Genomic DNA, 17,420 nt, shown 5'->3' on the forward strand with positions numbered 1-17,420 from the left:
CAACATAGCAGTGAAAATCAACATAGCAGTGAAAATTGTAATAGTCACCAGGAAAAGTCTTCACAAATGAAAGGATAATTGCTTCAAACAAAAGAAACTGCATGTTTCAAGCATGAAAACATCGTGGCCGTGAATGAAAATAAACAATGGCGGACGTGAGTGAGACTATTCTATTTAGGCAACGGGGGTGAGTCGGGTCAAAGAATCAAGATAGTACTGGGAAAACGTGTCATTTTCCTTACGATGCTGTCAAGGGAACTCCAGTTTCCCATTGTTTTAACATCTTTTAATAGTTTCTTTATTATCTAAAAGTAATTTTACCAAGTTAAATGACCAAATATATTCTCCTTACCTTTCTGTATTTTAGTTACACTAGGGTAGGGGCTTATACACGGATGTAATGCATTTTCTAAAATCCTCTGAAATCAGTAGGGGGTGCTTATACACGAGCAGGGGCTTATACTCGGACGAGTACGGTACCAGTATGGGTACCAAAGATCAACAATAAATGTTGTTTCTATCTGTTCAGTGCAGGAAAATTCTACGTTGATGTTATGACAATGATTTCTGCACAGTACAACCAGAAAAAATACAAGAATATTTAAACTCAGAAAAACAAGTGACATAAGTTGGACACACTGCTACAGAGAAATAGATGTTTTGATCAAAAAAGGGCAAAAATTGTCCTAAAAACACAAATATTGAAATTTCACCACATTTTTTGCAAACAGCTTCTCAGCTTGTCAAAAGATGATCTGCAACATTCAAAAGATGATCTTCAACATTTCGCGAAATCTATCAGCAATATAAATCACTGGGCCATATGTATGTTGTAGTTACAGCATGCAATCTTATTTGCGCTAGTGATATGGATGTACATTGTGTCCTCAGACAGCGTCGAACTGAAATAAATTATAAATCTGAAAATTTACTCAGAAAAAAAAATTAGCACAGGTTTTCTCATTTGGAAAAATTTTTTTTAGAAATTTACAATTGTAAAAAAATGTTCACAATTTCATTGTGACCACCCCCCTCCCAAGATCCAATGGTCCGTTCCTTAGTTTAAGCAGGTCTGTTAATATGTAACAGTTCATCAACAATGACAGAAAATGACTCAAGCTCAGTGGAGTAGCATGCTGGCAGCCACCACTCCTGAACATTTGCAGAATTTCCCTTTTTCTTACCTCATTTGGACATTTTTGACACTGACATGTTCATTTGAACAACGTCACATCTCAACCCCTGCATCTACCTGTACACCACATACTGAGATGGTAGCTTTGGCTGTATGGGAGCCTTTGCGTGTGACGGACATACATCTGCTTATACATACCCACATACATCCGTACAGACATACAGACGCCATCGACTCACCATATAAGCTCTTTTTGGTATTTATATAAACACCAAATATGAGCTAAAAACTACTCTTCAGATAGCTTTGGTTGACATGTTCTTAGGGATGATCCAATGTGATATATTCAAATTATAATGAAATCTTCAATTGTGTATGTTTGCAGCTATTTTAGCCAGTTTTCTGGCCACTGAAATGAGCTATCAAAAGATTTCCACCTTCTTCATCAACATGTGTCAAAAATAGTTATTCTCTACATAAACACAGTGGGGCTATATCGGCCGTTAGGTCGCTTGTTTATAATTTTTACTTCTAGTACTACTTGCTTGCCACCAGAATAGTGTAAATGGTGCAGTCATAATTGTTTTCTTTGACTTTTCATCTGTACAGATAGATGAAACTGATGAACCAGACTCGCTCTTCAAAAGAATAACTTTGAAATTAAAGGGCCATGATGATTCAGTGTTAGATAGTTATCAGCAGTTTGTTACCATGGCAGCAGGTGAACTCGATATTAATGTATCAGACATGTAAGTAGTGACCACATCCAATCCAAGACAAACTTCAACACTGTCTATCAAGGATGATTCGGGTCAGTGAGAAACAAATTAGCTTCACAGTCTGCTGTTACAGCTGTAACAAATTTCAATAAGTGGCTTCAGACACATAGTACCGGTACATCTTCCACCTTATAAAGTGGGATTAAACTTCACCAGACGATATTTTTGTTTCATCACCCGATCATAGGTCAGCATTTGAACTCCTCTTTTAAGACTGCAGCAACTCAATGAGCTGAACATAGCAAACTTTTCCAAACTCACAGAAATCAATCTACAAAATATCCAACTTTGATTTAATCATTATTTTAAACCCTCTCCTTTAAGTTTAACAGATCTCAAGTATCAACACATACAAAAAAAAACACACACAAAAACCATAAACCCCCAAAACAGAGGCTGATATTCAATGGGCCATCAAACGAGACAACTGGAAAAAAGTTACAGTACATTGCTGCAATGTAAAATTGTTTTTCTTTTAATATTCCTAAACAGTAAAATTCTGGACAGGCACAACAAAAGATATACTCTTTTGAAATCAAGACACATCTACAAGAAACATAGAGTGCAGTATGAAATCAGAACGTACATGAGACAGATTGAGGTAAGATTTCAGTGATCACAGTGATAAGACAGACGGATTGAGGTAAGATTTCAGTGAGAAATTGGACATATTGAAGTAAGATTTCAGTGATCACAGTGATAAGACATTGAAGTAAGATTTCAGTGATCACAGTGATAAGACATTGAAGTAAGATTTCAGTGATCACAGTGATAAGACATTGAAGTAAGATTTCAGTGATCACAGTGATAAGACATTGAAGTAAGATTTCAGTGATCACAGTGATAAGACATTGAGGTAAGATTTCAGTGATCACAGTGATAAGTCATTGAAGTAAGATTTCAGTGATCACAGTGATAAGACATTGAGGTAGGATTTCAGTGATCACAGTGATAAGACATTGAAGTAAGATTTCAGTGATCACAGTGATAAGACATTGAGGTAATGATATGTTCAGACAGGGAAAAATTGAAACGCTTCTGCAACACTATTTGTGATTTGTAAACACAGGGGATTAATAGATAGAGTCCGCTTGCGTCCACATACACAAAATTAAGCCATTGTTTGATGTTTAAGACGTCTTAATGCGCCCTCTCGAGTTCAAAAGGTGTGTATGGCCAAGCAATGTTTGTAACAAGATGGCTGAAATGGACGACGTCGTACTGGCTGTAAAGAATGTGAAAGAGGTTCCCCACCTAACTATCCAAAATGTTTTTGTGTCGAGTTTGTGTTTTATTCGTTTCTAAATGTGTTCCTACATTCTTATCCGATTGTTTGTGTTAATAAAAATGTTTGTTTCGCCTCGCCATAAGCTTTCCTCACACAAACAAAACATTACCGTCCACACTAATCCAAACTTCCCTACAAATATCCGAGGCGAAACAAACATTTTTATTAACACAAACAATCGGATAAGAATATAGGAACACATTTTTGAAACGAATCAAACACAGATCTAGACTTAATGACTCAATCGAATATTTTTGTTCCCAATTAATAAATCATAGACAATCTCAATTCTCGGTTTATGGCAATTTTTGTCGACTGATAAAAGTCTTTTCATCTTCAACATTCCATTCTAATTTCACCTACGGTATATAATATCCTAACCTCCTGTGACTTTCCTTCTAAACGTTGATTTGCCTTGTGCACCAAAGAGACGCTGTATTTTATGCCAAACGATGAAAAAATATGTGAAGAAATAACCATGTATCAGTCAGTACGGCAGGCGAAACGCGGACGGCCATATCGATTGGGGACAGAGCAGAGTAGATCGAAACGCAAACGGGGTGTTATTATAGGAAAGGCGGTGACTTATTTTAAAGCTGAATAAAATGCTGTCTCTGGTTGTGTAAGTCTGTTGATCGAAATATATATTTGTTCCCATTTGATTAATCATGGGGATGGCAGTCTCGATCTCCCCTTTATGGTTCGATATTTACTGACTCGTTCCCTCTCATTTTTGTCAATCGATGAAAGCATTTTCGTCTTCCATATTCAATATTACTTTGACCGATGTTACATCCTGACCTATACTGTCATTAGTTTTGACCAACGTACAAAGACATTGCCCATGCGTCCGGCCGATGAGATGTTTTGCAAAACGGTGAAGAAATGTTGGCCCGGGAGACATCGATGTCAGTCTTTCCGGACTGTTTACATGTAGCTAATAGGGGATATCAAAGGAGATGAATCAGTTAGTTGAATAAAACATAACTTTCGGACTTATTTTATGTCAATTTTGTCAATGTCGGACTTTTGATTCAAGAGAAATCAGAATCACCTACAGAGATGTCTGTATTAAACACGGACGACAATTGGGAATAGTTTGTTATGCTACTGTCGGTCTCAGTCTTGGTGTCTCTCCCATAAAATGTCGAAGCTATAGGTCTACACTTGTCGTTTCGATTCACAGGTACCGGTACACCGATGACCAGATATTGTACCGTTCTTAAAAACTAGTCTAAGCAATTTTACGACACTGCACTATTGCCATCGTGTCTCCCCGTGAACGTCCTTGAACCTATGGACGTGACCATTGTTTTACTGCGCCCATTAAAGTGTAAACCCCTGTTCGTTACCAGCAGAATATTTTTAAAGTTCTGTACATCAGTGTACACTGTGTGTATAAGCCCTAAACCTAGTTTAATTCAATTATGGAAAGGTATTAAAGAATAAAGGGTCGTTACAGTTGCTAAAATTGCGAGAAAAACGGCACTTTTTACTCAAGTAGAATAGTCCTATTCACAAGCGCTATTGTTTTAAATCACGTCCATGGTGTGCTGTTGATTTTCATTCTTTCGTGCAATTTCATTCGCTTGAATCAATTATCCTTTCATTTGACTGCTCTGTGGGACTCTTCTGAATATGTGTTTTGGATAAAAAGAACTCTACAGTGAAAGACATAAACTTCGACGGTGATAGGTATACAATATCGGTTCGATGTGTGAAGATATACAGATTACAAGTTATTTTAGAAGTTCTCAAAACCAGTAAAAATAATTCTGCGCGCCACTTATTGATAATTTCTTCTTGTGAACGTCCTTGAATCCGTGACCGCGACCATCGTTTTCGAAGTGTTCGACGGTCGATGATCGGTAGATTAATGAAGATATATGTTACTGAACTATCGTGTGATTGTTTAATAGCATGGTTAGGTAATAGACGGTGTAGTCTGTAGAGGCGATACGGCGAAATTCCACGGCCCAAGGGAGCGTACATCGCATGGTTTCTTACAACGAACGAGCCGTCGGTTTCCATAGCTACTACGTGAAATCCGGCCTCACCGATGTCCCGGGCCGATGTCCCTGTCCTGATTCGGAGAACAACTTTCAAGCTGCGTGTTGAGGTTCAGATGTCCGATTTTTTCATATTCAAAAGGCTTATTGATTTACAGAGAATGCCCGTCTTGTTTTTAGCTTTAAATTAGCACATGATGGCAATTGAAAATTCAAAGCCAAATAGCCAGTGGGAAAAACATAGACGACTCGCTCTCACCAGCGGTCGAGGTCGCAATGAAAAAAAAATCGAAGTCTCTGAAATCGGTATCATTGCTCCGCCATCATGGATGTTATTGTTGGTTGTACGGCCTGTTTAAAGTCACAGACTTTCTTCACGGTAAAATTCATATAATTGCCATACCGCGAAGTTCCCTGTGCATTTCAATATGTCTATTTGGAAGCAAAAGCACCACGGACATTCGATCGATGGTGATGAACTTTCTCCAGGCCGTGACATGTCACCAGTTACGAACTTTACCGGTTTTCGATACGAAAGATGCAATATATTATCAGCGTTGTTCACGTTGTGTTTGAGTTTGATATGGAATATAACAGGAAAACACTAACGATTAGAGTGACGATAGAGACCATGCCCGATACGGAAAAATTGACATCAACTACTTGCAATGAGCAGTGATCTGAAACTTCAGACTGATATATAAATGTCGACAATATAAAACATTGAAATGCCGGAGAGAGAGAGAGAGAGGGAGAGAGGTTTACGCTGTCGCGAACTGATTATACTCTTTCGGATATGACTTCGGTGTAGACGATACACAGACATCGAAAATGTACACCTACTTTCCAGAAATTCGACTAATCTTATAATAAAGAGTGGAACAAATCCAAAAGTGTTGGTTGAAGTAAATCTTCAGATGTTGGTTTTCTAAAGTTAGATAATACTTACAGAAATATGGTCGTCATAGTCTTCTTTTAAAAACTATTATCTTCAACACCACGTTTCTTATGATCGGTGATGTCATTTTTTATTATTTTTACAAACTTTCAATGCATCAAACGCTATAAGACTATCTCATCTGCCTGTCAAGGAGTTACAACATATTTCCAAGGGCTGGCACACGGTGTCAACTTACGTGTCGTCCGTCGAGCGGCCGGTGGCAGTGTCACAGATTGTTCCGTCTGTAATCGCGGCCACTTTGATTTTGATGTGACACCAACGTGCGTTTGAGGTTTTTGTTACGAAATTTGTCGACCTCACAAAATTTCACAGTCCATGCTTTGAAGCAGTCTCAACATAGCAAACATGTCTCGCTTAAATTTCATCCTCGTCGTTCCAAATTAAATTCGACCACTAAATTATTTCGGCAGTTTTAAATTTCCTATTAATTCGACGTTTTTTAAATCGTAATGAATTTTTTCTGGTCGAATTGATAGGGTTTTTGGTAGCAAGCTTATCTCTTCGTCGGACCAGTATACCGCGAGATGTAGTACTGTGTTCGGCAGCCATGGCGAAAGTGAATATTGTATATTGGTTGTTGTTTGTTTTATGTTACAAATACCTGTCGCGTGAGGGCGTTTGAAACGCTTCTGAAGCGGCTCAGTCTGTCCACACAGCGATTTGCGGATAGAGTTAATCCCTACAACGGCTCTGGTCGGGCCGACTAAACCGTCTCAAATCTGAAACGCTTCAGAACCACTTCGGAGTGTCCACACATAACTCTCTGTGTCAGTATTGGCCCAGAACCGTTTCAGAGACGTTTCAATGGCCTGTGTATGAACGGCTATAAGACTTCAGTGATCACAGTGATAAGACATTGAGGTAAGATTTCAGTGATCACAGTGATAAGACATTGAAGTAAGATTTCAGTGATCACGGTGATAAGACATTGAAGTAAGATTTCAGTGATCACAGTGATAAGACATTGAAGTAGGATTTCAGTGATCACAGTGATAAGACATTGAAGTAAGATTTCAGTGATCACAGTGATGAGACATTGAAGTAAGATTTCAGTGATCACAGTGATAAGACATTGAAGTAAGATTTCAGTGATCAAAATGATAAGTCATTGAAGTAGGATTTCAGTGATCACAGTGATAAGACATTGAAGTAAGATTTCAGTGATCACAGTGATAAGACATTGAAGTAAGATTTCAGTGATAAGACATTGAAGTAAGATTTCAGTGATCACAGTGATAAGACATTGAAGTAAGATTTCAGTGATCACAGTGATAAAACATTGAAGTAAGATTTCAGTGATCACAGTGGTAAGACATTGAAGTAAGATTTCAGTGATCACAGTGATAAGACATTGAAGTAGGATTTCAGTGATCACAGTGATAAGACATTGAGGTAAGATTTCAGTGATCACAGTGATAAGACATTGAAGTAAGATTTCAGTGATCACAATGATAAGTCATTGAAGTAGGATTTCAGTGATCACAGTGATAAGACATTGAGGTAAGATTTCAGTGATCACAGTGATGAGACATTGAAGTAAGATTTCAGTGATAAGACATTGAAGTAAGATTTCAGTGATCACAGTGATAAGACATTGAAGTAAGATTTCAGTGATCACAGTGATAAGACATTGAAGTAAGATTTCAGTGATCACAGTGATAAGTCATTGAAGTAGGATTTCAGTGATCACAGTGATAAGACATTGAGGTAAGATTTCAGTGATCACAGTGATAAGACATTGAAGTAGGATTTCAGTGATCACAGTGATAAAACATTGAAGTAAGATTTCAGTGATCACAGTGGTAAGACATTGAAGTAAGATTTCAGTGATCACAGTGATAAGACATTGAAGTAAGATTTCAGTGATCACAGTGATAAGACATTGAAGTAAGATTTCAGTGATCACAGTGTAAGACATTGAAGTAAGATTTCAGTGATCACAGTGATAAGACATTGAGGTAAGATTTCAGTGATCACAGTGATAAGACATTGAGGTAAGATTTCAGTGATCAGTGATAAGACATTGAAGTAAGATTTCAGTGATCACAGTGGTAAGACATTGAAGTAAGATTTCAGTGATCACAGTGAAAAGACATTGAAGTAAGATTTCAGTGATCACAGTGATAAGACATTGAAGTAAGATTTCAGTGATCACAGTGATAAGACATGAGGTAAGATTTCAGTGATCACAGTGATAAGACATTGAAGTAAGATTTCAGTGATCACAGTGGTAAGACATTGAAGTAAGATTTCAGTGATCACAGTGATGAGACATTGAAGTAAGATTTCAGTGATCACAGTGATGAGACATTGAAGTAAGATTTCAGTGATCACAGTGATGAGACATTGAAGTAAGATTTCAGTGATCACAGTGACAAGACATGTTGAGCTAAGATTTCAGCAATCACAAGACACAGACTTGTGAATTTGAACAAATGATGTTCAGTATCTATTTACAAAATTCACTTTAAACCATTTCCTTAAGGGCAAGCACAGAGAATTAAGTCTCCTTTAAATTTCAAATCATAATATCCCTTGGTTGGTGTATCATGCTTTGATCTACTCACACTCTCACTCATCATAACAAAGACCCCTCTTCATAATTTCCAGTCAAAAACTCAAAATGTGGCAAGTGGTCTTAAGAGAGATGCAAATATGACTTCCATTTTGGTTGAACAGAGTTCACTTAAGCCATTTTGTGTTACCGCATTTGTCATTGTTCCATGTTTTACAGTTGAAACATCTAACTGGAAGTACAGCTGATACTTTTCTAGAATACATTGAAAGGAATCTACCAGAAGGTGTAGCAATGCATGTACAGAAGGTAAAGTCACTGTTTTTCTCATTTTGTTGTTGTGATCAAATGCAGAAAGCACTCCTATGACAGTTCAGAAACAATGAAAGGCTGTCAATGTGAAGTTCTTGCTGTATGCACGCGTTTTGGAATGTCAATTCTATTTGAAAGGAGGCTCCATGGGACAGTGGTTAGGTACTGGACTTACTGTTGGAGGATGGGAGATTGAGACCCTGCAGGTCTGGCATAATTAACAGGATTGAGACCCTGCAGGTCTGGCATAATTAACTCACTGTGGAAGGATGGCAAGTTTGAGATTCTAGTGTGGTGTTGTGTCCTTGAGCAATGCGCTTTACTCCTCATTGCTCCATTGGGTAATTGGTAGCGAGTTCCTAATCCTAATGGGTGTGTGCTCGTTGGATGATGGATTGGGCAGAGGAAATGCAGAGTTCAGTTTTCTCAATTGATTTAACACACTGTGAATTGCAAGACATTAACTTTGATGCAACTTAATCAAACACAGCATCTTTACGTAAGTCAGAAAATGGCACTGTAGCATGTAGAATGTGAACAATAATTTAATGACTGATTTTCAGCCTTAGCGCTACCTCTTCATGTGAACTGTTATAAATTATATTTTTAGTTTCATATCTCAAATTTCTGTGGTACTTTTTGATTTTCCTTTGCACATCACAAATATGCCTTTGTTTCTTAAAATTTCCTCTGCTCATGTGAATATTTGTTCCGCCAACAGTTCATCAATCAGAAATTTAGTTGTGACCTGAATGAGGATGCTTTTTCATGCAGTACAGACACCTAGCCTGACCAATAAAACCTAAAGCCACCTAGCTTGCCCAATACAGCTGAACTTCATCCAAGTTGTTTTGTTACTCTCTGTCTGTAAATTTCATTCTATTTCAGGTGAAAGTTGAAGAAGTACCGTCACACATCAAACCACCAACAGCAACATCAGACAAACAGTGAAACTTAATGACCATATTTTTGTTTGCACAGTTGCACAAGGAAAACTGAACATGAAAGTCTGACTGTACATTTTATGTTGACAGTAGCAGTAATGTTTGCTCCGTCAGAGTTTTTGTTTTCATTGGAGATTGACTGCTGAAATAAATTATTGAAAATTTCATACGGCTTCTTGAGTAATGATTATGGATAACATCAATTCATGAAATGAAGATAGATACGAAATAATCTCTCACATGATGCTTTCAACACAAGATTTGGTTACCACCAGCAGTTATCTGGTGACAAGTTCATGCAGTATAACATTTGTCTGATCAATACAGCAGCTCTGAAAGATCACTGTGAGTTACGTCTGTGAGCTATGTCTGTGATTTCTTTCTGTAATTGTTTGAAAATGAAATGTTGAGGTCATTTAGTTTCATGAGAATTGTAATATGGCCTGTTAACATAAAAGCATGGCCTTTCAGAGTTGTTTTTCCAGTGACTGGTTTGATATTTTAACTGTGAAATTGAAACAGCCCACCAATATCCACAAATCTTTGCTTCATATGAGTTGGTTAGGCAACTGTAGTGATCAATGATCAACCACCAAGGACTTGTCAATTGTAGTTTATGAACATACAATTTATTTGTCTTAGATTAATTTGTTTTACATTATCAAGATTTGATTGAATTACCACAAAACAGAGGAGATGGAAACAATATTCGATGTGATAAATTAATTAAAAAATTCAAGATTACTATTTAAAACTACACGTGATGTATATTGTTTCATTTAGTACAACCACACAGCAGAGTGTCTAGCTATGTGATTCACATAGGATAAGAAAGAAAAATAGATGAGATAAAGCTGTGCTTTACGTATAAGCACACAGCATAATGAAAGCTGCATTCACAGATGAATCACAGTCATGATGTTGGTCATTGGCTTTAGACGAATGACCTGATCACTTTTTATCAAAATCAAGCAGCCGTCTTGATTTCTGTCAATATTGCACACAATATCAATGAAATCATTATCCTTTTAACATGCAAGCTGTGTCTGAAAGTTAACTTCACCGCTGACACTTTAGCTCCTCTACAATGAACAGTTTCTACTATATTAAAGTCAAGTATCACTAAAAATATTTTTTTTCATTATGATTTGAAGAATGTCACTTTCACCTCTCTACCCTCCACACAACATGTTTTATGATTTTTGCTATAGTGTAAATATAAATTATGGTGAATTCAAAACATAAACATTTACAAAAAGAATCAGTTGTAAATTTCCAATCACAATAATGATTCCTCCAGTAGAAACAGCTAAAATACTGTACTGTATGTGTTGGTAATTTGATACCATTACATAATACACTGCTAACTGACATGCTTATTATACCTTACTAAACAGTATAACTGATTACATTTTAACACAGCAAATGGCGCGTTGTTTTGCTAAAGAGAAATATTCAGATGCACAATTTTCATATACACGTATCTGCCACTCCCAGACCAGCAATACAAAGCTTTCCACCTTAGATCAGACCTCGGCAACAAAACTACCTGTCACTGGGTGTACAATCTTTTTACAGTTGTATGGTCTCTCAGAGTTATCACTGTGCTATGCTTGCATGTCAGACAACAGTTTGAAAAGTTGTACAATACAGTCAAACCGTATGGTATTTTGTGTAATAAATATCTGCAAAGTCCCAATGAAAATGTTACACAGTCAGTGGTATGTTTGACAATATTCTTCTCTGATTAAACTGTGTAAAACTGAGTTGCAGCGGAGGATTGGATTTCAATTTGACCCAGTTTGAACTGTAACCTCTTCAGCCACTTCAGCATTATCTGGGATCGGTATGACATCACTTCACTCTTGGTTGGATCAGCGGGTTGGTAGTTTTCCACTGTCTGTAGTCGTACATGCATACTGTCTGGTAACTACAAGGGAAAGGTAAACAGTATTATTCCATGTTCTGCCGTCAAACCAAACAGTATCGCTCAATGTTCTGCAATGAAAGGCGCACACTATTACACTGTTCTACCATGAGATATTCTGCATTCTTTCCATACTCCCTAATTTGTTCGTCCCAAAATTTTGTAATTGTGTCTTGCCAGTCTTCACATAGGTATTATCAGATTAATGAGAAAGTACAAGCAATCTGAAAATTAATCCAGGCATATGAAAAAAGCATACACTGGCTGTAACATCTCATTGAAACAAAATCTGGCCACATACACACGTGTGACAAACTGGTTAATGAATATTGAGTATTTTGAAGAAATTTTCTTGCAAAATTTTCTTGCAAAATAAACTCAATAATTCAATCATGCCCTAAAATTTAAACGCTTGAATTTCATCATCATTCAAACATCTATATGAGGTCATCTTAGGAATTTGCAAATCAAATTTGAAAGTTATTTGACAAATGAGTGATGAATGGGAGAAATGATAAAATATATTTCTGCAAATGTCGTCGTCATTATGGACAGTTTGATCAAGATTATCCTTTGTAATTTTGAAGGGAAAATCTTTTTAATATATTTGTATGTAAATTTTATACTCATTTGAGATATCTCAATTCAGACATCCCTTAGGAATAATAGCAACTGAATAAGCACTTTCTGAGCTTTTGATTGTAAACAATTCTCATTATTTTAAAGGTATACTGTCACCTGTTCCAATTTTGTCACAGTTACCATGGACAGAGAAAATCTAACCAATCACAGATTCTAAGTGGGTGGCCGCTTCTTAAAAACAGCACCCTCACATGGGCATTTTGAATACTAAGGAACGCCCCTTTGACCATATATGGGCATATTTAGATTACAGGTGACTGTATACCTTTAAGCTCATTTGTAACCTTTTTGGACCAGCATACTTATTTGAAGAAAATTCTATCTATGACTCATGATGCATCTTGAATCTTCCCATCAAATACTGAGACCATACATGCAGTGGCTCTCAACGCTTTGCAGTATACAGTAACACATGCAGACATACATGTATATATGCTGATGACAGATGCTAACTGATTCTCATCTCCCCCTGCTTTGCAAATGTATGGCAGATGGCAGTTACAGACATTTGTCAATCAAAATGTCAAACGGCAAAATTTTAAATTCAGAACAATTAAAAATTCTGAGGTTTTTACATAATTTGTAGCTTTCAACAATGATAGTTATAGTCTTGTTGACACGGACACAAAATAATCATCATTTAATAATAATCGTCTAATAGTCTTGGAAAAACAGATGATTGATTTACATCCACATTTGATTTCTGTGCCTGGCCATTGGTTGATTCAGTTACCATGGTAACACTGCTTATGACCTCTGACCACCATTATTTACATAGTAATGTGACGGGAAGACCATGTCTGAAATGGGGACCAGGGCCAGTGTAAAGAGTCTTCACACATAACTTTCAACCTCTCAAATTTTGTAAGGATAAATCCCTCTTGGACTTAACTCACCTGACTGTAGTCGGACATAGTGCCAAAAAATTGATCATTCTATGCAGACCTAAAACCCACACCTGCTCTTATCTAATTGTTCAGTGTGAATCACATCTATACAAGTTATTGATTGGCAACATACAAACTTACACTGTGTAAAAGTTTGCACAATATTACTATGAACAATTAACTGTGAGACAAAGTTCATCAAAAGAGGAACGTTTCTACGATCATACTTACATGGGCATGATAACTGTAGAGAATTGGAGTCCACAATGGAAAAAGCTGAAGACACATAGAAAGATAATGTTGTGAATATAAACAATAATCTTGTTTGATGACTATTTATCATGATATCATGCCTTGTAAATAAATAGTATGTTCCTCAAAACTTTTACTCAAACATTTTGCTATAAACTTTCAACAGTTTTCTGAATCAAGAATAAAAAATGCAAATTTTGGTAACATAATAAACAAACTGACTTACATTTACTGATATTTGAAATTCAAAATGACTGCCATCCCTGTGTTAACTCTATGGGAAAACATTACATTTTTGATTTTTGCAAAAGTAAGATGGTGAAAATTTTATAACATTCCTTCCATGAACTTCAAAACAAGCTAAGATCAGAAAACTATTGTAAAAAATTGAGTCCAAATATCTGTGCCCCAGGGTATTAACAACATTCTACAAGGTACTTTGATTGATGATAGAATGAATTATACATTGTTTGACATATTCATACTGGAAAATCAGCACAGTCGCTGATGTTGATATGAAATTTTGAGTTAAAGCTTGTATTGATTTTTCAAGTGCCACCGATAATGTGAAATATTCAATTAAAAACGAATAAAACTTCTACCTCTAGCAGTAAAATTTGTCCTTAGTTGTACACAGATTCAGCATATTCTGGTATAAATCACATTTCAATACTTGTATGAAGCATGGCTGGTAGCAGACATTGGAATATCTTAATTCCACCTTACTGATTTTCTAAATAATATCATTACAATTTTTCCAAGTAATACCATTCTAATATTTCATTTGCTGATTACACAGTGTATTGCCAGGCAGGTCACACAGCCATGTCGAAACTTCTCAAAGATCACATGTCACAGTCACTTGTAAATCTATCTTACATTCCAAAATCAAAATGTAAGAACACTGTGACTTTTATAGTGTTTTTGCTTCTGTTATTTGCCTTCAAACCTTAAAAATAAATACAAAGATAACTCACCTTGGAAAGTACAGAGGAGTTGCATTCTTGCAGTGCTTCCATAAGTCCAAGAAAGTGCAAGTTTACCATTTCAGCCAACTGAGTATGAAAAAACCACAATATATCTAAGTTATCTGTCATACAATTCTTTCCTTTATTTTACGATATGATTCTTAATGTCAGGTGCTAACAATGAAGTGTGAATTCTTTGCAACAGACATTGACAAACAGCATACACCTTTCTGATTTTGCACATTTAGTGTCGGAGACTGGTGTGGCACACCGGCGTTCTGATAGGTGCAATGACAAAATGCAATGGGAAATTCACAGGACTGGAACAATTCTGACAAGGTGTTCATAGATATGTGATATTTTTAGTGCCTAGTGGATTACTGATGATAACTTTTAAAGACAAAAAGCCTTAATTGCTATGACATTGGTGAATGGATACACTGTTTACAGTATTTACTCCATCACTTTGCCCTTGTATCCCACACCCTGTCACCCCTACACCCTACTAATAGGATCACCCACACCACTAACAATGATGGGGCAGTTCCACAACTGCTTTTATGGAAAGGTTGGTACAGCATTGTGCCAGTGAAGGCTTTACCTGTGTAAGCCAGGACACATATAGTTGGTGGGGCTAGCTTGTTTCTTTGATGGCAAAGATTCACCTAACCATTTTGAGCTCACAATATATTCAGAAATGGTTATGGTTCTTTGGACAGATTATGATCAGAAATCCGTTTAAAAAAATCAGCCCTCCTGTTCCTGTTCAGAGACTTGAAGGGTGGAAAGACAGTTTTAGTGTTAATTTTCTCGCGTTAGAAAGAGTGAAGGGAGTAAATCAAAGCGAGCAGTGAGTTTGCCAACAAATAAAAATGTGTAACTGTTACTGGAATGACAGTGATTTGTAGACCTTGAATGTGATGTTAAATAAAAGTTAAGAAATAAACTGAATCAGAAAATAAATATATTCTAGATGTAATTTCCCACTGGCAGTGATGGAGTGACAGTAAATGATAAAATTAAAAATGGTGAGACGGGGAAGAAAGAGAGAGAGAGAGACAGGTTACCTCCTTTCCAGAATGTTCCTACATAGCAGCAGTCAAAATGCAATGAAAGACATGCCAAGAAATGTCAACTGTGTACTGAAGTTTAGAAAAAAGTAAGTAGTTGATGCCAGTGGTGAGAAGTAATAAGTGGAAAACACCAAATGATAAAAGTTAGATTTTAAATGAAAACAGAAACAGGAGCCATGATTGATGGCTTTGAATTGACTGTGACAGAGTTGTAAGGAAGATACGGATTTGATGAAATCATGGAAAACTGATGAGGTCATGATTTTTGAAAAAAAACTTTTTTAATTTTCATCATAATATATTCAATCATAAGTTTCTGATGATGGAATACATTTTACGATTCAACTGTCTCTTTGTAGCAGAACTGACATGTGAAAACCAATTTGTTAAGATCAATAAAATGACTTGAATTGTCATTTTATACATCAGTAAAATTTGGCAAATATGTTGACCTAAGTTGACATTGTTAAGAAACGGATGGTACTTTACATCTTTACTGGACTGTATTGGTATCTTCAAAACTCATTGTACACAGAATTTGAAGCTTAACTGCACAAGATGACTTACCACTTTGGAATGAGATAACAGTTGCAGCAATCCCGGTGTAACTCGTCCCCAGAAATCCATGATGGTGAGTGTTGCTATGCTGTGGAGGTCAGAGTTCACGGGAGTACTACTGGCACTCTGTTCACAGTACATTGTCCACAACTGTCACAAAGCAAAAGTAAAGCAGTCATAGGTAGAGCTGATTTGAATGTCAGTTCACAAAAACATAAAGTATTCTTTCTTGTTTCATCTTTCAAAGTGATGAACCATAGGAAATAGAATGGTTGACTGCACAGACAGTTTATTAATTGAAAAGGGCAAAATGTCTTCCAAGTGTTAGTTCAGTGTCACTGTGCAGTGTGCAGACGTCATGGGCAACTGAATGTGTGCAACCATAGCAAATGTGATTGCCAGACCTGCATGTTACAGCTAGTTAGACACTGGGTACCAGGAAAAGTAGATTGTATCATTTTGAAGCAAAATGCAAACACATACTTTCTCTGTCTGGTTTCCTCAACAATGATTGTGTCAAGGAAATCAGTGGCCAGAACAGTTTGCCAGATGATGAAATATCTCCAGACCAATCCCATAGTGCTTTGCAGTTATCAAGTTTGATAATGTTTGCACTATTAGGGAGCTGTCATTATTTATGATGGGGTGGAAGAATGGGAGAGGGTTTTTTTAAAGGTATCCTGATTAGTAAGATGGAGGAGTTACTTACATTAGGAAAAACAAATGAGGAGAGGGGTTGGGTAACGCAAAAATGTTGGCTCAGGAAATTCTTTTGATACCCCTAGCCAATAATAATCTCAATCCCCTAATAAATCATGAATTTCAGAACAAATTTACAAAGCTGTGCTAATTGAAAAGTTGCTAAAAACTTTGCAAGAACCAAAAGAATTGGATTATGATGTTTAGAAAATGGGTTTCCGTTTCAGCTAATCATCACTACAAATTAAAGCTAAATAACTGCACATACCACAAATAACAATTACAAGAATAGTGCACAGATTACTCTGCTGAAAATATTTCCAATATTAGTGATAACAAGTTGAGAATGAGGCAAAACTTTGAAACGACATTTGAAACTGGTATTACATTATCCAAAGTTCAAAGCAAGTTTCTGGACAAATGGTGTTGAAGGACCTAACACTCCCTTGAAATCTTAGACAGGTTACATCA

General features: G+C 36.5%; 2 protein-coding genes across 3 annotated transcripts in view; one reads left to right on the plus strand and one right to left on the minus strand.

The window, feature by feature from the left end:
- LOC139148956 (small ribosomal subunit protein uS10m-like) overlaps positions 1 to 10,108 on the plus strand; it is a 28,967-nt gene extending 18,859 nt beyond the window's left edge. For both annotated transcript variants that reach the window (XM_070720429.1, XM_070720430.1), the window contains 4 exons: positions 1,745 to 1,884; positions 2,407 to 2,515; positions 8,907 to 8,996; positions 9,888 to 10,108. In XM_070720429.1, the coding sequence (XP_070576530.1) occupies positions 1,745 to 1,884; positions 2,407 to 2,515; positions 8,907 to 8,996; positions 9,888 to 9,950 (402 nt within the window). In that variant the 3' untranslated portion in view covers positions 9,951 to 10,108. The remainder of the gene's footprint in view (positions 1 to 1,744; positions 1,885 to 2,406; positions 2,516 to 8,906; positions 8,997 to 9,887) is intronic.
- A 716-nt stretch (positions 10,109 to 10,824) lies between these two features.
- The window catches only part of LOC139150562 (protein unc-79 homolog), a 47,016-nt gene continuing 40,420 nt past the window's right edge, over positions 10,825 to 17,420 (minus strand). Inside the window, exons 39-43 of the mRNA XM_070722999.1 lie at positions 16,260 to 16,400; positions 15,687 to 15,704; positions 14,629 to 14,706; positions 13,631 to 13,675; positions 10,825 to 11,873 (exon numbers count right to left, since the gene is read on the minus strand). Of these exons, the coding sequence (XP_070579100.1) occupies positions 11,691 to 11,873; positions 13,631 to 13,675; positions 14,629 to 14,706; positions 15,687 to 15,704; positions 16,260 to 16,400 (465 nt within the window). The 3' untranslated portion in view covers positions 10,825 to 11,690. The remainder of the gene's footprint in view (positions 11,874 to 13,630; positions 13,676 to 14,628; positions 14,707 to 15,686; positions 15,705 to 16,259; positions 16,401 to 17,420) is intronic.

The sequence above is a fragment of the Ptychodera flava genome, chromosome 14, assembly GCF_041260155.1.
Source record: "Ptychodera flava strain L36383 chromosome 14, AS_Pfla_20210202, whole genome shotgun sequence".
Lineage (NCBI taxonomy): Eukaryota > Metazoa > Hemichordata > Enteropneusta > Ptychoderidae > Ptychodera > Ptychodera flava.